The following is a 22386-nucleotide window of genomic DNA, read 5'->3' as shown; positions in this document are numbered from 1 at the left end:
TATCTTGAAGTGATATCTGCACTCCTATGTTCACTGTAGAATTAGTCACAATAGTCAAAGTAAAGAAAAAAACTAAATGTCCGTAGATATGAGGCATATAATTCCAGAATCCCCTTATATACCCAAGCCTACACATGCTCAAGTCCTTTAAATAAAATACTGTAATATTTGCATGTAAGCTATGTACATCTCTTATATACTTTAAATTATTTCTTGACAAAACATACACAGGACTAGCATGCCAAAAGCTACACAATATTGATAAAATAAATCTAGGAAGATCTAAATAAACCCAGACACAAACATGGTTCATGGATTGCAAGATTCAAAGTAGCAAAGTTACCAATTCTCCCCAAGTTAATACACAGGTTTAATATAATTCCTATCAAAATCTCATCAAGTTGTTTGTATATAAGATTATTTTTAAATTTACACATAAAGACAAAGAAGCTAGAATCTGCCAAACTCTTTTGAAAAAGGAGAATGAAATGAGAGAGTCTACCTAATATCAAGATTATACAGTCAAGAATGAAGACTGTGGGAAGTTGGTGGAACAGAACCTAAAACTTAGAAAGGGACTCACAGAAGTATGTCTGATTGATTTTTACCAAAGGATGAATGCAATTTAAGGGAGAAAAGACAGCTTTTTGACAAATGGTTCTGAAGCCTTTAGGCATCTATGGGTAAAGAAAAGCAGAGGAAGAAAGGGAAGGAGAAGGGGGGCTGGGAAGGAGGAAAGGAAGGAAGAAAGGGAAAGGAGGGAGGGAGGAAAAGAGGAAGGTACAGGAAAGGGAAAGAGGCAGAGAAGGAGGGAGGGAGGGGAGTGAAGAAATGAACCCCCACCTAAGTCTCAGCTCTCATACAAGAATTAACTCAAAGGGGATCACAGACTTACATGTAAAATGTAAACATGGGAGGTGACTGGAGGGAGGGGAGAAATGGGTATGGCTATAAGGACAATATCGAGGAAGTCTTGTGATGGAAACATTGACATCTTGACTGCATCCATATCAAAATCCTGACTGTGATTCTGTACAGTAATTTTGCAAAATTTTGCCATTGGAGGAAACTAGTTAAGGGTATGCCAGGTCTTTCTGTACTCGTTCTTAAAACTACATGTGAATCTACAACTATCTCAAAGTCTGATTTCAAGAAAAAAAAACCTGAAAATCCCTCATTCAAAATTTTAGTACACATTGGAGTTCAAAACAAGAAAGGAAACCTCAACGAGCCAAATGAGAAAGGAAAACATAAGGCCAGAGTTGAGTGGGAGATGAAGCTACATGGTTCTGGAGAGATCCATGACCATTCAGACTAGGAATCAGGATTTAATTTCCCAGGAAGGGCTGGAAATGAGGCAAAGGGTTGTGACCCAGTCAAAAACAGTACTCACTTTAATAAAGCTGCGGCTAAGAAATACTATGAGCAGGAATTAAAGAATGTCCTATTAGCAGAAAACAAGTATTTGTTTACTGTCCCAGATACATAGTCCAGAGCATAGGTGCCTAAACCAGGCCACTGGTGGAAGTAGAGTTCCCCAAAACATCAAGTCCCCAAATAATCCCATGGAGTGTTTCTCGCGAAGTCATTCAGTGACTGGGCTCTAAAAAATTCCAAAATCATCTTGGCCACCACGTGGTTCTCCTATACTTAGAACAAATCTCAAATCTGAATCTGGAAATGCCCACATGGTAGTTCCCACTGCTCCTCTGGGGCTCTGTGCAGTTGAAAAAGTCCCAGTTCTGCATACCCAAGTCTGGAGTAATGTTGAGCAGTATGTCGTTTCCTTAGAAAGCACAAGAGGAAAGCAAGGAGAAATTGAGAGCAGCGGTTTTCACCTTTGGCTGCTTGCTACAATCACCTGAAGAGAACAGTTCCTTCTTAGCAATGTTGGATAACACCACTAATAAACACCCACTGTTTCTGTTGGTCCAAAGACCACGTTGCTCTAACCCATGAAGAGGCACCTGGGTTTAAAGTTTCTAGGCTCTTATTAGCATGATAATTATTTGCATGCCTAGTGCAGAGAATGAGTTCCCACATTAGTGTTCTCCAGAACAGTGTGGATTCTGCATGTTTGTCTCTTGGATTCTTTAGTTCTATGTGCCCATCCTTCCAGATCAGGGGCTCTTTCTTCTGCTGTGCTGGTGACAGAGGGTAAGGTGATAATGATACTTATTGGTTGGCTTTCATGGTTGTGTTACAGAAATGAGAGATCTAGGACTACAAGGCAAGATGTGACCTGAAGCTAGGGTGAACCCAGAGGATGAGGATGTCTCCCAGTTCTACCAAGCACTACAAGAAGCTGAAAAGAAGAAGAAGGGCTCATTCATGATTTTTTAATGTTTATGGTCTAATTATGGGAAATGCTAAAAAAAATCTACATTTGAATATCCAGATGTACACAAAAAGCCATTAAAAAATTCTTTCCATTTACAGTACATAGCAGTTCATTCCCAGGGGTCCTTCAGATTTAAACGGTTGTACAATGTTTACAAGAGTTTTCCCACAGTATTCCAGCAAAGCCAAATTCTACAGATACAAGATAAACACAGAGCAAAATTTTGAAGAACAAAAATTCTTAGCAAAATGACAGTAATGGTGGAAGGACTTGGGACAAGTGCCTTCTGTATGAATGCAAGGTCACTAGCTGCTTTGCTTGGAAAACCTTGGATACCTGTCACCTTCAGGGCTCTGGAATGTTCCCCTGAAGTCACCCTCCCTGCGCACTCTGTGAGCACCGGTCACTGTCTCCTACTTCAGCAAGAGGAAAACCTCAAAAACCATCAGCACGGTCCCTAAGCATGCTGGCCATCGCTTGCTGGCAGGATGTCACTGCAGCTGCTGCCAGAATCAAGGGAGAACAAAGGGATGGAACTCATTTTAAATACAGGCTTAAACTTTGGAAAAGTCACCCTCTGAGAGGTGATGTATAATAGTAGAAAACTCAGGATTAAGTTAACTTGCACAATAAAATTATTTGATATTTCCAAACGACCTCATCTGCTAAAAAAAAAAATGGGGAGGAGGACAATGTACGAAAACCTCATCATAAGCCACACATTCCAGTGACTGGTGTTCTAGAAACAGGGGTGTATCTGCTTCAGTAAAGTCGTATTTATGAAAAGTCGGTGAGCCGTAGTTTGCCAACCCCTCCTCTGAGGCTGGTTCTGACATTATCTCCATTTATAGATTTACAGATAACAAATGAAAGTGCACGGGGATCCACTCACAGTCTAAGATGCTACATGAACTCTGAAAGTGAAGTACATATATAGCCAACCATTATGTCATAGCAGCTTCTCTTATCACCGTTATTATTAGTAAAACTCTAAAGCAGTTCAAATTCAGGTTTTTCTCATTCCAAAGGTGATGGCCAACCATCCAATGAACAAAACCCTCAGAGTTGACCCAGAGATTGAAGACCCAACTCATGTCCTCCCTTTTCTCCTCCACCTGCCCCTCTGTCTCTTGCACTAAAACCCTCAGTGTCCTTACTCTCTGCACCTCCCAAATAAATCACGTTCTCCCCACCCCTCTGAAGGTCCAGATCATGACATCACAAGGGCCCAACTGTCATGCACTGATGCAGCTATGAACCTGTTGATAGAGGATCCAACAGGCTGAGGGTCTAAGGGCCCAAGCACTCACCAGTCCATGGCAGGCGCTGAGGGCTGCAGTCCCAACTGTGGTTCCCTGCTGCAGGACTGTGCCCCTGAGGTGGCAGGGAGGCCCCGAGGAGGCCAACATTTTAACGTGGGAGAGGTTCCCATATCTCTTCTCCACGATGTAGCTATTGGAAAGAAATCTCTGATTGACTGTCAGGTTGAAGAACAGGTCCTTCTCCTCGTGTGAAATTTGGTAGTAGACCCAGTCCTCTGAGGAACCCAAGTCTCTCTTCCTCCTGCTGCTGGGGACAGGAAGGTGCAAGCTATATGACAGGAAATGCCCACTCGCATCTACTTGGACAGGACCCACCACCTGGTATTCTGGCAGGGTCTTGATAAAATGTTCTGAAAGAAAAAAGAAGAAACTGAACCAGTTGAGTCCAAAGCAAAACAAATCCACTTCCACTTAGAACTCAGATTAGTCTGATAACCATATGGATATCATCAATACTGATTTCCCTGAGCAACTCAAATTTGCACAGCGCTTTCTGGTTGGTGACATGGCAGCAGTTGGAGCTGACACTAAAGTGAAACTCCAGATATCAATAATTTATCAGGGATGATGTAAGATGAGCATGAATTTTGCAGAATACCATTGGAGAAGAGGCAAGATCAGCATGACAAACAGGGACATCATGAGTCTAGAATTCATTGACAAGTCACAGAGCTTCACTGTATGACAAGGTGCTTAAAAGACTCAGAAACTTCCTTCTAAGTCAAGTTAGAGGAAAAAGCCTAAAACATAGTGAACCCATCACATACAGATGATCCTTGTACCAATGTCAGCTTAAGCGTGATACAGCACAGACCACTTTAAAAAGAACTTGGGGTTGGGCATGGTGGTGCACACCTGTAATCCCAGCAACACAGGAGCCTGAGGCAGAAGGATAGTAAGTTCAAAGCCAGCCTCAGCAATTTAGCGAGGCCCTAAGCAACTCAATGAGACCCTGTCTCTAAATAAAATGTTAAAAAATGAAGAAGGGTGGGGGGCTGGGGATGTGTGTGGCTCAGTGGTCAAGAGATGCTGGGTTCAATCCCCTGCACAAAAAAAGAAAAAGAAAAAGAAAAGAAATTGAGTTTTTTTTCTTAATGTTTACAAAACACACAAAAGAAGATGCTAAAGGAATATATTAGGATCTGAAGCAATGGCTTAAAAATAAGATAACTATCACTTTAAAAATGCAAGACAGAATCCGGTGGTTCAAGAGAGGATTGCAAGTTCAAAGCCAGTCTCAGCAATTTAGTGAGGCCCTAAGCAATTCAGCAAGACTGTCTCAAAATAAAAGGGCTGGAGATATGGCACAGTGGTTAAGCACCCCTGGGTTCAATCCCAGGGACCAAAAAAGAAAAAAAAAATGCAATACACACACAAAAGGTAAGCCTTTGACTCACCCAAATTTAAATTCCCACCACTGCCTCCTTATTTTGATGTTTGAGAATAACAATGGAGCTAACTAGCCAGGAATCAGTCGTCATAATCTAGATTATAGACTAAGCAAAACAAACCATTAAATGTGTAGTAAAATAACCTAATCTTTTGCTTCAGGGGGTAAAAAGGGGGAAAGAAAAAGAAAAAAAAAACATTTTTCACCTCCCAACTAAACCCCTGGAACCTTCTAACTTGCATTACTTTGCTAATGTTCTTTCCCAAAAGATCTAAATGTGTTTTGCATTATATCAAAATTCTGTTACACTTTACAGATGCAATTCAGTTTCTTTCTCTTCATTCCCCTGATGACCCTTGAAGTCCTCCCCCTTTGCCTGCACCTTTATTTCTGTATCTCCCAGAACAGCCTTACTTGACATTGTCTTCTGCTATTTAATCCTATTTATCCCTGAATCTTTTGGAGACCAAAATCTTATACATCACAGGTATTCGGTTCATATAAGCTGATGTATTAATGAACAGTTTATAGCCGGTGGACTAAAAGAATTGAACTTGATGGGATACAGTTTAAAGGAGCTCTCCCCTCAGAAAACAATGGCATTCAAATATTATTTATGAAATCATCCTTCTCCACCTTGGATGAAATATGGGGCAGAGTACAGTGTTTCCATTCTCAGGTACTAATAAATAGTCTCAATTTTTCAATTATAAAAGTTCAGACCAATTACATCCAACTGGGACTTTTAGGGCCAACTTAACACACAGCAACAAAGACAAATCTTAAAAACAGTGCTCAATAAAATAAGAAACAAGACAAGTTAATACAGAGCTAATTATATTAATGAAAAATACTCATGCCCGTGCACATGCATACACACACACACAATAACAGAAATAATAGGAAGTTTTTCAGAACATGTGCAAACAAAAAGTACATATGGAACCTGTTAAAATGGGTTTTCATGGAGAGGAACTGGAGTAGGGATGGAGAACAAAAATTTATAAATACAAACTACAAAAGAGAGTTGTACAAATTATTGATGCCAGTGTGCCATGAACTAAGGAGTGTAACTGACTCAGTCTGCCCTCTATCTCCCACTCACTGCCCCAGAAATGTCTGGGCAGATCTAATATTGGCACTTCCCTGGCCTTCCAAGTTCAGAGCTGAATGAAGAGAGGCGTGGCCAGTCGGGAGTGGTGGGTGTGGCCAGCTTCTGCAGTACTCCCCTCCAGTTGCTTTTCTCTTCTGCAGCTCACAACAGTGGGCTGGCTGCCCCAGGTGCTGACCCCTGCTCTCAGGAGTAGCTCTCTGAGCTTTGGATGACCTCTATCACTGGGGATTGTCCAGGTCCCCTCAATGTGGGCGATTCCTCCTCCAACTGGCCATCCTTTGCCTTTCTATCTGTCACCCCTGTACTGTAGCTGATTCACCCCTATAGTATGTCCTCTTTGGCATTTTTCAAGATGATACAAGTTGCCTCCCATGGGGCCCAAATCAGGCTCACAGGAAATAACCATGGTCCGTTCCCAGCCGCCCAGAGTTAGGGAAATCACATCATTCCTCTAAGGTCATCCCATTGGTTGGCTCTGTCACCAAATGCCATTCCACCTGGGCTTCTGCCTATCTGCATGTTCAAGCTCCTTACTCCCCAAATCCACCTCAAACTCTCTGAGCTCTTTCAAGGCCCCTTCCTTTGCCTTAGATGGGAGCACAGTAGAGGGTAATGCCCCAGTACTCTGGCTTTCTCCTGAGAACGTCTCTCTCCAATATCTTTCCATGGACCTTTAAGCCTCTCATGTATGCACAAGAAAGGGGAAGGCTTAGAGTCATATCTAAGTCATATCATAGCTATGCTTACATGGTTCAGAATTCTCTTTGTGAATATGTGGGACATTAGCCTCTTTTCTTTTCCCCTTACACTTAAGGTCTCAGCAGAAACTAAGACCAAATTAAACATCTCAGTTTAAAACCATTTTACATATGCAAGTCTCTGCATCTCTGCACCAAAACAGAGAAACAAGTGTCTTTTCTAAAAACTAGTTTTTCCAGAAAGCCATTACTAAGTTAATGAAGGTGAACACAACCAAAATCACCTAAATTAAAAAAAAAAAAAACAATTCTGAGTAAAATGTTATACTCTTTGGACAAAACTAAAAACAATTAAAAATGTTTTATTCAAGAATTTCAAGTTGTCATGAAGTGGAGATTGACAAATGCAATTTTAAATCGATCTCACAATTTTAAAAATGGCCCTAAATAGGGCTGGGGTTGTGGCTCAGTGGTAGAGTGCTTGTGAGTGAGGGTCAAGCTATTCTTGAGCAACTGCATGAGGAAAAATCTGAAGGATCATGTAGTGGAGTGGCAGAGAGTATTAAAAGTAACAGTAGTGAGAAGGCAAAAGAGCCTGAAGATAAAAATAGGAGAAGGCTCTACCCAGACTTGACCGAATTAAAAACGCCTGAGAACACAAGCGACTCAGAGAGTTCTGAGGACCTTGATATATTGTTACAACAACTACATAAGATAAAAATGAAAAAGAAGAAAAAGGAGACACAGGGCACGCAGGCCTACTGTAAGAAGGGGAAGGGAGTTAACATTGGTCAACAAAACTCTGAGGAGGAGGAGGTAGAATATCTAGAAGAAGATATGGTGCCGATTGCCCCACCTCCGTATGTGGGGGGTGCCAAGGTTCCGGGAGATCTTTTCATGCACAAGTTTGGAGGACAGTTAATACAGATATGGGACTTGCATACCCTGTATTTCAGGACAATAACAGGGGAAGATATCATGAGCCTTTAGACTTTAAGATAATTAAAACCTTGGCAGAATCTGTCCGCACTTATGGCATAGATGCCGCTTTCACTCTCACTCAGGTGGAGGGACTTACTAGATTTTGCATGACTCCCTCAGATTGGGCTAGTCTAGTGTGCGCTTGTGTTTCCCCAGGGAAATATTAGGAGTCCAAAGTTGGCTGTTTAATGTTTCTGGCAGTACCCAAGACTCGGAGTGAGGTAGGAGGCTTAAAATTTCTGCAAATAATTCACAATTATCTAATGCTACATTACCCTCTGCAGCAGTCTGTCTCCAATCTCCGTTCCTGTTTCTTTTGGCTAATGTTACATCACAGGGGATGCTTAATTGCTCTAATATTACCTGTTATTTGTCTGAGTGTTGGAATGGATCCTGGCCTATGGCAATGGTTATGAAAATTCCAACTTTTGTCCCGATCCCGGTTACTGCAGATCCAGAGTCATTTCCTATTGTTGAACTGATTGGAGCCCGTAGAGATTTTGGATTGCCTAGCAAGTATGAGGCACTGGGTTCGATTCTCAGCACCACATATAAATAAATTAATAAAATAAAGGTCCATCAACAATTTAAAAAATATTTTTTTAAGAGAGAGTGAGAGTGATAGAGGTAGAGAAAGAGAGAGAATTTTTTAATATTTATTTTTTAGTATTTGGCGGACACAACATCTTTGTGTGTGGTGCTGAGGATCGAACTCGGGCCGCACGCATGCCAGGCGAGCGCGCTACCGCTTGAGCCACATCCCAGCCCTTAAAAAATATTTAAAAAAAATAGTCCTAAGTAGATAATTTTTGTGAATCCCTATGTCAAAACGGCGTTGTGCATATTTAACAATCATGGCAATTACGCAGAAATATGAAAACAATAGGATATAATAACAAAGGGGTAATCAATATATAATTGTATCTTCACTACAATTGCAACTGCGATACACATACACATGCACACGCATGAACCAAGCCTTTCAGATGATGTGTAAAAATGATGGTGATCTTTGGGGCTGTGATTTTCCCTTTTGAAATTTGTCTTCCCTATGCTGTTTTCTCAATTACATGTAAATAGTGAAAAGGACCAGGTGCTATGCTGGCTCATGAGAGGATTAGAAAAGTGCCAGAAGAGGGGATAAGGAAGGGATGCCAACACGCCAATGCCTGCAGCCTGTGCCCATTGCAGCTGGCTGAGTCCCTAGGGAAGAACTAACCTGAGGAGGTATCTCTGCACAGTTCCTGGAGATGAGGAGGGAGTTGCAACAGTTAAGCACAGGGTCCTCTCAAACAGAAGGAGTTTGGGGTAACCGAAAGGGATGTCAGCAGGAGATAAGGGTATAGGGAAAAGTAAGCCAAAGGGTAGAGTGAGCCTTGGACATTCTTTCTGCAGTGTGCAGCCCCCCGGCCATCCAGCAGAGAAAGGTAATAATCCCAGTTTTGAGTTAGAAAAACAACAACAAGAAGAATGAACTTAGTTGAAGAACTATTTTGATTTTTTGCAGAGAGAAACACATCCAAGTTTCCTGACTTGAAATAAACCTAAGAGGAATTGCCTCTAAAGATATATCTCAGAGATTTAAATATGATTTTCAAGAGTACAAAATGAAAGAATAAGGCTTGCCTAACCCCTGAAATCTATTGCCTAAAAGAGTAAAAAAGCAAACAAATTTACAGATTTTTTTTTTACCCAATTGCTTTTGGTGTAATGAGTTTTGAAAGAGAGCCAACATAAATTGACTGTATAATAATAATATAATGATAATAATTATAGTAACTTTTTAATGAGCACTTACCATGAGCCAGGTAGAATCAGGCTTCCCTCATTCAATATTCAAAACAACTGTGTGGTATAAAATCAGTTGTTATGCCCATTGCACAGATAAGAAAACCGAGTCTAAAAATGCAACATTACTTGGGTCAAAATGCTGAGACTTCAATTTCAAAATTATGCTTTTAATCAAGGAATTGCATATACATTAAGAGAAACAGATGCCAAGAGAACAAACAGAGTTAGAGGAAGCAGCACTGCTCCTAGGGATGATGACCAGGAAAGAATGGCTTGATCTCTTTATTTCTCAATTCACTAGACAATTCGTGGAGATCAGAACTGCCTCTTAATTGGCCATGGTAATGGGAGGGAGATACAATCAATTTTCCCTTCTGATTTGCTTGCAAAGGAAGGTAGTTGGAAGGCTCCAATGTACTAATAAATGTAATGTATTTAAAACAATGCTTGACCAGTACCTTTGACCAGCTAAATCCTAACATTGTTGGTATTAAAGATAGAAATTTGGTGACCTGGGATCTCAGGGCTCTACATATATGTAACCTCTAGGCAGAGACAGGAGAGAAACCCATGCTCACCTTGACTTCCTCTGAGTCGGCACTCAGTTTAGATTAGTTACCTATTCCCACAGCCCTCAGCAGAACTCACAGGGGATGTCACGTGGATGGAGAAAGAGGTGTCAGGAAATAATAGTAGTCCTAATTTTTTATCATTTTTTTATGGTCAAGTATGATTTTAAGAGTATACCTGTCTGGTATTCTCTAATCCTCAAAGTCCCCTGGGGGCAGTACTATTAACTGTGTCCCTCATTGCTATGGTTTATTCCTCTAATGTTCATATGCTGGAATTGTGGTCCCCAGTATGGGCGTATTGAGATGGTGGAATCTTGATGGGATGGGACCTACTGGAAGTGGTTATGGTTAGGTCACTGGGGAGCCATGCTTGGAGAGAATAAATGTACTTCTTAGAGTATCCTGTTTAGTTTCCCTGAGAGCAAATCCTATAAAGAACAAGCCTAGCCCCTGAATCCCTCTTACTTCCTGTCGTACCATGTGATCTCTCCCTCTCACACCTGATATCATCACCATGCATATGTTGTGACAGAGCCAGAAGGCCCTCACCAGAATCTGAACCAATGGGACCCCTCATGTATTACCCAGTATCGGGTACTTTGTTATAGCAACAGAAAGTGAACCAATACACTCATCTTAGCCTCCACTCCTATCTGTGTAAAGAGACAATAAAGAGGGATGAGGGTAATCTGACCCGGAGCCTGTACTTTTAAGTTCTGTCCTTACCACTTCTTTGGGGTCTACTGAAGATGACTTCGTGGGGTGTCAAAAAGCCTGGGGGAAAGGCAGGGGACATCACAACCTGCACTAGGGTTTGTGGAAATAAAGGATAAACCCTGAAAAGTTTTATTTGCTTTGTTCAAAATCATCTTTGGAAACCTAGTTCTTCATGAGAAATTCAGGGAAGCCTGTGAGCACAAGAGCTTTCAAAAATATAAAAAACAAGAGATCTTTTACCCTTGGCTTGGAAAGGAACGAGAGGGAAGAGAATATTTGTCTGACAGCTTTTTTCAGGTTTAGGTTGCTCTTTTTTATGAAACATTCCACCAATTTCTGTGTCATCCTTATATAGTGGCCATGCTCATCTCTGTATAGTGCCCATTTTGGAACTTTGTTGACGCAGGACAATCTGTACTTATTCTTTATGTTTACTTTTATCTAAAAGATCAGTTGGTTTTCTAAGACCCCCTTGCTAAACAAAGTAATGAAATTCCTGTAACAGTCTAGAGTGTTGTGGGGCAGATGGCTCAGGAAACACACCAAGTCCCAGTTGTCCAAATTGAAGAGTCTTTTATTTAGCCGGCCAGCTGGTGACTGCCCCGCACAGGACCCATAACTGTCTCTAGAGGGAACAGCCCCAAGCCTGAGCATTTTAGGATATTTAAAGGCAAAAACCATATCTGGGATGCCAAAGCTGCAAGCAAGCAGGTAAAGAAGTTGAATTGGGCAGTTAGCAAGACAGTGCAATGGGTACATGGGTATTTCCCACAGGACTTTCCAGGTTGGCATAGCAACAAGCAAGCAGAAGGGAAGGGGGTCAAAATGACCCTAGTTCAGTACACACTAGACAATGGTTACTAATATCTAGACAATAAATCTCTGAAAAGGTACATTGCCCAAGAAAAATGGAAAGCAAAGAGAACAATTTTACATTGTATAAGAATTGCTATTTTGTGTTGCCAAGTATGTTATGCTAGGTAACTATTAATGGGTACAGAGATGGGGCTTTCTGGTGGGAGAAGCATTTCTTATGTGATATGAAGTCTCAGTGTAAAATGGAATCTGATTGGTCATTGTCCATGTAGCCTGGCCCATAACAAGAGGTTTGTTCTCATAATTATCTTCCATGGGTTATCATAACCATACAACTGTATTTTTGTTATAGATATTGACTTATGTTGACAAGTTGTGGAGAATCATGTTAGTCCCTTCGAAGTTATAGAATTCTCCACAGAAGATTGGATTTGCCCACCAACCCTATGAAAACTCATCTGCCCACCAGACAAGATTACTATAATTAACAAAATGAAACTGCAAAGTCTCTTCTTACATTAAGAAAATATCTAGAATCCTTTGCTTCTTGCAAAAAATTTTTTTTGCAAGTAGCATAAATAAATGATCATAGCTCTTGTCTTGAAACACTGCAATACTCCTTCTGTTTTGTGGGGTTTTTTTTTTGGGGGGGTGGGGTGGGAGTGGGTACCAAGGATTGAACTCAGGGGCACTCAACCACTGAGCCACATCCCCAGTCCTATTTTCTATTTTATTTAGAGACAGGGTCTCACTGAGTTGCTTAGCACCTCACTTTTGCTGAGTCTAGCTTTGAACTCGAGATCCTCCTGCCTCAGGTGCCTGGCTCCATCTGTTCTTATGCAAGCCTGTGCACCCTGGAGCACATCTTTAACGTGGGATAAAGTGCCTGCCCTGTTGATTGCATGAGATTGTCAAGAGCAAAACAGACCATGGAAATGACTGGTGCCTTGTTAACCCTGTAGAGGGTCCCTGACTTTCAATGGTCAGCTTCATGGTGGTGCAAAAGCAATAGGCATTCAGTGGAAACTACTTTGAATTTTATTTTTTTCCAGAGCCAGTGATGTTTGGTTATGATACTCTTTTCTGATGATGATCAGCAGCAGCAGCAAGCCCCAACTCCCAGTCAGCCACACAACTGAAGCCAGAATTAGACAGACAGTCAGTATAGATAGGTAAATCAAGGAGGCCAATTTGAGCGAGTCCAGGAAGTCGGAGACTGTCCCCTGAGGAATTGGAATGCCTTCAGAGGCCCTCCTCCACCCTTATCAACAACCTGTTCCTGCTCCAACCTGTCGCTAAAGTAACCTGTCCCAGGAATTGCCTCTTCTACATTGAGTAGTAAAAGTTGTTAATTAATGTGTCCTGGGCTGCTGCATCCTGCCCTTGCCCCTTCAGCCACCTGTTTCCCACCTTTTGGTAACCCCACCAAACATCCCCTGGACCTAGTCACTGTGCAGGAAGGAGAAAGATAAGGGGAAGAGAGCAGGAGAACAAAGGAAGTCTAAGACTTATAAAAAGATGGAACACCCTTGCTTCTTGGGATACCAGGATACCAGCTCTGGCCCCCTCCTCCCTCTGGGAGAAGTCTATGTTACCCCTTTTTTAAATAAACCCTGCTTTATATGCTTGCCTCTGCGTGCTTCTCTAATGTTCAAACTTCAACATGTGGGACTTGTCACCTGTAACCAGAGGCATCACAACCACAGGCAGAAACAGCCACCTGGTAGTATATTGTGTTTCTAAGCTGGGATGTAGGTGAGGTTTTGGTGCATTAAGTACATTTTCAAGTTAGGATACTTTCAACTTCAATGGGTTCATCAGAATGGAACACCGCTGTATACTGAGAGCATTTGTACAGAAATAAATAAACCTAAGGGGATATTATTGGCTGTAGAACAAAGGCAATATATTATGCACAAGGTTAGTTTTTCCTTTTGTTTTGATACTTCGTTGTGAATCAAAAAACCTTGAAAAAGTCATAGTACATTCTTACATCAGAAATGAGTGATGTGGAGAAACTACTGAGCAGAGTTAGTGGAATCTTCTGGCTTCTAGTCCCTGAAAGGATTTGCTTTATCTTTGGTCAACCCTGGGAACTACAAGGACCCTTCAAGATTATCTAATATGTGGATTATCTGGATCTGTTTCCAACTATGAGACCCTGTGTTGCCTGCTTCAACCCCCTAGTGAAGTGGAATTTGGTAGTTGCTCAAAAAATACATCCTGACTCCGACTAACCACCTAGGCCTCCCATTTCTCATCTGTAAAAATAAAGATGAGAAGGTTAAGTGAGATGATTTCTGAAGTAGCTTGCAAGGTGACATATTCAGGATCTTAGTGTAATTAAAAAATGTTGTCAGAGTGGAAATGGAATGTCATTTGGGGGCAAAATCTAGGTCACCCTATTCCCTGGAAACTTTAGAATCCCCTTATAACTATAGAGAAGAGTTCACCCTCTCCTGTCTTCTCCTAAGTCTCTCCTCTTTCTACCCCTTTGTGCTAAATGGAAGTCTGCTTAGAAATTTCTCCTTAGCACCAAGAGTGGACTGTTTGTAAATCCATTAATGAATTAAGATTGGTGAAACGCCTTTTAAAAACCGAAATTATTTTTAAATTTAAATACATATGCATCACTAATAAACCCGAAGCACTTTATGTTGATTTTCAATATTAAATATCCTCAGGTGACTAGGGAAAAGACTCCCTTCTCACTTTCCAGAGAGGAACCAGTAAGGTTGAGGGGTCCACTCTATACCAGGCTGAATTCCCTTAAAAAGATGTGCAGCAAGTGGGGCTGAAACCAGTGCAGGAGAACGTATGTCTTTGAACCAAATCCTCTCCAAATGCCCTGGGAAGTGCTTGCAGGCTTTGTTTGTGCTGCCTCAGAAGAGAGACTTTTCACAAAGGGACTGTTTTTCAAAGAACAACAAGCGCTGCTATTTTAAACTTGGGGGTGGGAGATTATATCTCCACCGTTTACACAAGCCACTGCTGGCTGATTGACATCTCACCCCAGTGTTTGCGGGCTCTAGCTTCCAAGTAAAGCAAAGGGAGGGAGGGACTTGCATCAGATAGCTCTCAAAGCTGCAGTTGTCCAGTTCCCCAGCAGAATTTGAACATTGCAACGTGGGCAGAAAACCCAGCCTAGAAATCCCCTAAACTTGAACAAGCTGGCAAAGTTTGTCACCCAAGTGGTTCTGGGAATTAAAAGGTTGTCGCAAAAGAATCCTTCCCAAGACCTGACCACAGTTAGCAAACACGGGACTTAATGAATGTTAACTGAGTGCTTGGGGTGGGGGAGGGGTGGTGAGTGTTATTCCTAATATTTCAATGGGGTAGTGCTGCAGCATTGTAGGAATCAGGCACCAGTTCAAAACCTTGCTCTACCGTTAGCAGGGCTCATAAACCCTCCAATCTTCAGCTTCCCCATCAATGAAGTAGGGGCTGAGTGCAGCAAAGGTTCCTGCACTCTGAAGGCTTCAGCTAGTGGTCAGATGGGCAGATACACACAGGCCATTGCTGTTGCTCTTTCTTCACCAGAGGTACAATAAACTCTACAGCAAATAGAAAAAAAAAATGTCTCTGACCTTAGGAGTCCAAAGGGGTGGGGGGAGCAGAGGCCACAGTACCACCTGACTCCAAGCTTTAGGTTTAAAAAAAATAATATTAAAAATAACAAGCTACGGGCTGCAGTTGTGTCTCAATGGTAGAGTGCTTGCCTAGCATGTGTGAGTAACTGTTCAATTCTCAGCACCGCATATAAATAAATAAAATAAAGGTCCATCAACAACTAATAAAAATATATTTTTTAAAAATAACAAACTACCCAGCACACCGCCTCCAGTGGTTTCTATAACATGCATTTCACAATCTTCAAAAGGAGAACCAGCCAGCTGCCAGGCAGGACTGGAACAGTGAACCCCTTCAGAGGTAAATTCCCCCCACAAAGGCTGTTATTTTAAAAATACAACCCTAAATCTTTCCAGGAAATCAAAACACAGCCAAGCGTGCTCAGCAGGAGGGCGGAATCACATTTCCCCTTCCCTGACCAGGAGTTTAAGACTAACTAGAAACACTGCACTGACCGCCGGTGCCCAGTTGGAACTTCTTTAGAAAACGGATTTTTTTTTTTTTAATGTTCAGAATTTGAGAAATAGGAGGTTGCAACAAAGCAGCAAAGAGAAGACAAAAGAGAGAGAGAAGTCGCCAGCTAACTCTTGAGTCTTTCAAAGACCGCAGTGTCATCCGTGTGAAAGGGCGCAGGACACTCGCCTTTCAGTGGGAATTACCGTCCTCCCCCAAATGCTGGCTCCGGAGAAAGGCAAGCGTACCCGCTGAGCTCCCAGCCCAGGTTTCCTTAAACTGGGCAGAAAGCGGTGTGCAGGGTTCAGCTCCACCGGGTGGGGGAAGGGAGAAAGGAGCGAGCAAGTTTCCACAGGTCTCACCACCACTGTTTTAAAAGGAAAGAAAGAAAAGCCACTGACCTTGCCTCGGGTCTGGGAAACGAACCGGGCCCGGCTGAGGTTGTCTCCCATAGCAAAGCGCCCCAAAGTTAAGCAGCTGAGCCACCACGGACAGGTTTGCAAGCCAGCTCCTCTGGGCACATGGCATGATTCAGTTGTTAGGGAGAAGGAGAGTCAAAAAGTTTTAGCCCTCAGTTCCCAAAATCAAGGGCTCGCCTGTGGCCGCGCAGGAAGATGCAGGGGTGCATGGTCCGGGCGTGGGGAAGGAGCGGCTGCAAAGCTGCTGTTGTTGATCCCCCTTTTTTTTTTTTTTTTTTTTTTAAGCAGAAAGGGGCTAGGTACCTTTTTCCCCTCCCTCCTCCTGAAAGGGGAGTGAATCAGCTGACAGTGTCCGCTTTCGGCGGGGTGTGGAGTGGGTGGGAGCGGGAGGGCGCAGCCCACCCCAGATCCCCACCCCTCTGCCTTTGCACCCCGCCCGCGCGGCCTGCAGCCAGCTCGGTGCATCTTCCTCCAGGACTCCCACCCCCGCACTCCTCCCGCCCCGCCCAGAGCACAGGGGGGCCAAATAGGGGAGACCCGGGAGATCCACCCTGAACCGCACTGGAGGAAGTTGCTAACTGAGGCCCCCAGGCCAGCCCCTCGCAAATGTTGAGTATGATCATGAACCACTGGGGACCCAAGTCCCTTGTCCTCCCCAGCTCCGCGCTGCCTGCTTTTCTGGCCAGTTCCTTAACTTTTTCTAACATTGCTCGGCCAATGCTCTCTCTGACTGTTCACCAGCACTGACCTCTCCAGGATCCTCTTCCAAGACACCCACTTGAAAACTAATAGGCAGTTTTCCTCTTTGCCAAGTCACACAAAGAGAAATGGTCCCAGCTAATTTGCTAGCTTGACTCTGGACAAGTCCCCATCTTCTGCACAGTGAGGTGACTAGGGCAAATGGCTGTGAGACCCTCTAGTCTGCAGGTCAGCGCATGCTTTTCTACTTTGAAAATCTCATCTTTCCTAGCCCACCTCGGTTCACTCAAAAGGAAAGTGGTATCTCAGGAAGGTATCTATCCAATCTGCTTGTGGTGGGCCAGCGTCTATTCTGAGGCTCAAGCTGTGAGAGAATGCCACAAACCAGGGTGCTTGCCAGGCATCTAGAGAATTTACTAGGATAGTCCAGCCAAGATTTTTCACTTCTGCGCTGAAACAGGCATCCTTACTCCATTCAGGAGGAATTTGGCCTCCTTATGGAGGTCTCCCTGGCTGACAGCCAACCACATGAATTCAGAAAGAGGTTTGGGACACCAGCTCACCCAATCCTACATAAAGTCAGGTGGCCAAGTCAACCACAGTGGCTCAAATGCAAGGTAGTTCCCTCAGGCCTGGGATAAGTGGTTGGAAGAACTTCACAGTGGATAAAGAGAGATCAAGACTTTTGGAAGGGTATGTATTAACTTCCCACTATTGTTGAAACAAATTACAAACTCAGTGGCTGAAAACACCTATGTGACTCCTGCCACCTAATAAACAAATGTATTGCCTTAAATTCTAGAGATCTGAAATAGCTCCTACTAGCCGAAAATCAAGGAGTTAGCAAAGCTGCATTCCTTTCTGCAGGCTCTTAGGGTGCTCTTTTGCAGCTTCTAGAAGCCACCTGAATTCCTTGACTCAGGGCTCTCTTCTCCGATCTGCAAAGGTAGCATGCGTTGGGTGGAGTCTTTACATGACTTCTCCCTTCCTTTTCCACCTACATGGACCCTTGTAGTCACATTGGTCCCACACTCATTATCCAGAATATCCTTCCCATCTGCTGATGAGCAACCTTACTTCCATTTGCAAACTTCAATCCCCTTGCCATGATACAACACATTCTGGACAAGTCAAGGAACTACGCTGTTCCCATGAGGTAGAAAGATTACAACCTGAGACAAAAAATATTTCAACATGACAGGCAGGATGCCTTGGTAGAAATGTATTTGCAAGGTCTGGGACTATTTCATTTCCTTTTTCTGTTTCTTCTTTTCCCCTCCCCCTTCCCTCGTTTTCCCATTCAAGACTCTTTCCAGAAGAATCTTGTGCTCCTCTTCTCTTTCCTCTTCCTCCTTCTTTTTCTCCTTTTTCTAGTAAACAGGATATCATTTGAAGACCAAGATCCTTCTGGCTCCCATGCCTTGGGTTAGAGATTAGTCTCTCAGACAGGAACTAAAAACTCTGGGGAACTTCTGAGACAAGAAGAGATAATCCATTGAACACTCTGACTTTGCAGTTCAACCTCTTCAACTCTAGTACCATTCCTTTATTCTCTCTCCCACCTACTCTTAAGGCCATTCTATTGTTTGAATGTGGATAATGTCCCCCAAGGCCCATGTTTTAAAAGCTTGGCCCCCAGGTTTGTACCCACTCTCTGACCCAATCTCTTGGTCTCTCTGCTTCTTAGCTTGAGATATGATCTACTTGGGCTGGCCAGACACTCCTCGCTGTTGGCATCTGGCAGCCTCACCAGAGGTCCAAAGCTATGAGGACACCCAATCTTGGACTGGATCTCCAGAACCATGAGCTAAACAAACCTTCTCTATTTATGAGTGAATTACCTCAGGTATTTCAGTGTAGCAACACCAAGCTGACAACTGTAGATCATAATCATGAATATCTATCACCAAGAAGTCACCCAAGATTAAAATATTAAAATTATAAAACCCCACCAAAGCTTTGTATTATGTTAACCCTTTTGAACCTTTATAGCCAATAATGAGTACTTGGTACTTAAGCCTAATGAGTACTTGCATCTCTTCATCTCTTCATCTTGGGTTTCCTAATAATAATAAACTTTCTTTGCCCTCACCTCCTTTTCTACCTAGCCATACACTATGTTCTATTTCCTCAAACCACTGTCTTCAAGATTTCATATCTTCATCAAAATCTGCTTTACCCCAACTACTGAATTCCTCTGCTCTTAGTTTCCAAGTACTGCTGAGAGACTCACATAATTGCACCTAATCGTATAAATATGAATTTGTGTCTTCAGTGGCAGCAAGTTTTCAACAAGGCTTAGCACGAATATATAGTATGCTACTATTTTTACACAAAGTTCCTCTCACTCTTTCCTGATTCAAAATTTCTCTAAATCTTTGTATTCCCTAGGGTGCAGAGAAGGCTCAAAGTTTCCAAATCTTGGTGATTTAGTAGTTGGCTTTTTTCATTACTACTAGCTGTTAAAATTACCTTTCCTATCAACTATAGAGAGCAGCACTGTGAATCACTGCATAACCTCTAAAGTATCCCTCAGCTGATGCAAATATGCTGCCTTGAGGAAAGATTACAAAATAAAAAGATAAATAAATAAAGTAAGATTCTTGAATTTAATAGCTAAGAAAAGCAAGCGTTTATTACTTGCTGACTATACTTGGTACTGTGAACCACTATATCTACATTGTTTTATTTAATCTTTATAAAAACTTTATATTCATGAAATAGCTGGGGAAATAGACACTGAAAGTTTAAGTAACTTGCTTAAGATCACATCACTATAAAATGAAAATCCAGGAGGAAGAAGTGAGATTCAGAGCTATTAAGATAATTAGCCAGTCACTAAGTAAACTTACAAATAAATTAGTCTTACTAAGGACTCCTGAAATACCTTCACTCACAAAAAGTAGGAGAGATGATATGGCACCACCAGAATGCCTCAGGTTGTGGTTTAGTTCATTATGGGTTAAGTATTTTCCATGTAAAAATACAAACTGTGAGAAAAGTTCTAAGATACTTCACAAAGAGCTCTCTGTTCATACTTTCCTAGTAGATACTTAGAGGAAAGGGATAGCTGAAAGTCAAGGTAAATTAGCTCAATACATCTTTCAGAGCTGTCATCCACACTGGAAAGACAAACTGATAGTCACCAAAAAAATCAGTGACTTGACCCCAGACATCACAAATGAGTATGCCACAAAAAAGACTTTACTTCACATCTGTTAATCTTTCTTAAATACCATGACCACCATCTCATAATAAAAGTCATAGTTTCACAGCTTCAAGTGTCTAAGGTGCTTTTCCTAAACTACATCAGAGATTAGAGAGGAGAAAAGTCTTTCTCTGTAGTTTCAAGAATAGTTAACTATTTTTAACTTCACCTGTAAGTGAAAAAAACATTGTCTTCAGAACTCATATATTTAAATATTGTTGTCACATGTACTATTTTTTTACCCTCTTTAGTGCTCTTGGAATAAGATGGGGTAGGTATTTATAACCTGCAGAAGCATCAATTCACTTTTATTCTTCCAAACAATTGTATTAAATGGGTAACTAGATCAATAATCAACACAACCCATTCTGTACACCCCCAATCCCCAGAAAGTTTGCTTTTGTGGCTCAGCTTGAGAACCCTGGGATCTATTCCTTGCAAACTTTACAAAGTTACCTGAATTTGCACTTAAGTGAGTGCCATATTGACAATTCTGATGCTATAATTAATTGATTTAATTAAAGAAACAATGTCGAAGCAATCCTTTTTCAAAATCTAGTCTCAAAAGACTGTGGAGCCCTGAATAACAAAACATACTATTGGTTGAAAGCAAACAGCCTACCTTAGATAGAATGTATAGTTTAGATCAGAATGCTGCAATAAATTGAGACCAACATCAGTTTGTAGGCCATCTTAAGCAGAATCAAAAGGAAATGTATGCCAGGCCCATGCCTGACAGGAAGATCACAAGTTCAAAGCCACACTAAGCAACTCAGTGAGACCCTGTCTCTAAATAAAATACAAAATAGGGCTGGGGATGTGGTGAGGTGAGAAGTAGAGAGGAAGCAGCCTATTACACGTTGTCAGAGCCTGGACAATGTGAAGCAGGCAGCTGTCAGGGCACAGTGCATGGAACTAGACCTGAGCAGAGTGAGGAGGGATTCATCTAAGAGAGAATGTTCCAGAGCAGGGTGCTGAAACATGGGCAGGGCAAGGTGGGATGGGGTGGGGTGATGGTGGCAACTGAGGAATGAATACCTACAGGAGATTGGTCAAATAAGTACACATAATGGGATAATGGAAGCCAAATTTCTCACCTCCCAGTGAAGAGAAGTACTAATAGAAAAAGAAAAAATTAGAATGAAACCCATAATTTTGGATTGAAACTAAAAGCATTGGTATGACCCCATAGCTGTTAATGTATATATAGATGCATATAGAAATAAAAATAGATATGTGCAAAAGTATTATGTATGTATGTATGTATATGCATACATTCTCTGGGCCTGTTCACTTAATGACACTCTGAAAGCAATAAGCATGACTGATCCCCAGAGTTTGGATTCTAAATATCCTCTTCTAAAAGAAAGTTAAGGCTCCCTAGAGAAACGGCTCAATACAGGGCTTGGAGAATAAAAAGTGAACCTGAAACATTTGCTTTAAAAAAAAAAAACTAAAACAAGGAACTACTGAAAGACAGATGGGAACATAATGTTAAAAGGGCAGATGTTTTCACTTAAAAATAGTACCTTTGGACAAATATAAAAAGAGTTTCAGCAGAAAATATATAATAATAGTAATAAATTATTAGTCACATAATTTAATAAAATATGAATCTTATTTTAATAAAAATCAGAATCCACAAATCCATACTAATGCAAATATGTCAAAGAATAGAAAGGTAGGGGAGAAATGGAATTTTAAACAGTTCTAAAATACATCCTTCTAAACATTCATTATTTATAAAAGCCCAAAGAATACTGTAGACTGAAGAAGCCTAGCAGAAATCACCTTAAGCAAATGAACAGCATAAAATTGTTTCCATGGGAAATCCAAACCATGCACTTAGTGAGAACAGTATCACCTCTGTAATATATTTGCCAAAAATTCATAACCTATGTCTAATAGTGAGGAAGCATCAGACACACCAAAATTGAAGGACATTCTACAAAATAACTGGCTTTTTATTTTGAAAAGGCCGTAAGTTAAAGGAAAATTGAAATTTCTCTGATCGAAAGAGACCAAAGAGATATGACAACTAAATGCAATACAATTCTGAATAGGATCCTGTTGTTACAAAGAACATTGTCAGAACAACTGAAGAAATTTGAAGGATCGAGGGCTGGATGGTGTTTTTTGCCTCACTGTTGATTTCCTGCTTGTGGTGATTAGGGTTATGGGAAAAGGTCTTGGTTTGTTGTAGATCTGCATTAAAATATTTGGAAGTGATGGGAC

The 22386-nt window shown here is 41.7% G+C and overlaps 1 protein-coding gene across 5 annotated transcripts in view; it reads right to left on the bottom strand.

Annotated features, from left to right (window-relative positions):
- Adamts12 (ADAM metallopeptidase with thrombospondin type 1 motif 12) overlaps positions 1-16667 on the bottom strand; it is a 303466-nt gene extending 286799 nt beyond the window's left edge. For 2 of the 5 annotated variants that reach the window (XM_046422266.2, XM_046422267.2), the window contains exons 1-2: positions 16227-16520; positions 3652-4013 (exon numbers count right to left, since the gene is read on the bottom strand). In XM_046422266.2, the coding sequence (XP_046278222.1) occupies positions 3652-4013; positions 16227-16353 (489 nt within the window). In that variant the 5' untranslated portion in view covers positions 16354-16520. Of the gene's footprint in view, positions 1-3651; positions 4014-16226; positions 16521-16547 lie in introns of those variants that run through there. The other 3 variants (XM_046422269.2, XM_046422268.2, XM_058572087.1) reach the window with 3 other exon arrangements.
- Between the last annotated feature and the right edge of the window lie 5719 nt (positions 16668-22386).

This window comes from Marmota monax, unplaced genomic scaffold (assembly GCF_021218885.2).
Source record: "Marmota monax isolate L192 unplaced genomic scaffold, Marmota_monax_Labrador192_F-V1.1 WCK01_AAM20220418_F8-fsc00077, whole genome shotgun sequence".
NCBI lineage: Eukaryota > Metazoa > Chordata > Mammalia > Rodentia > Sciuridae > Marmota > Marmota monax.
The sequence above is the reverse complement of the archived record's forward strand: the minus strand, read 5'-3'. Positions and strand labels throughout refer to the sequence as shown.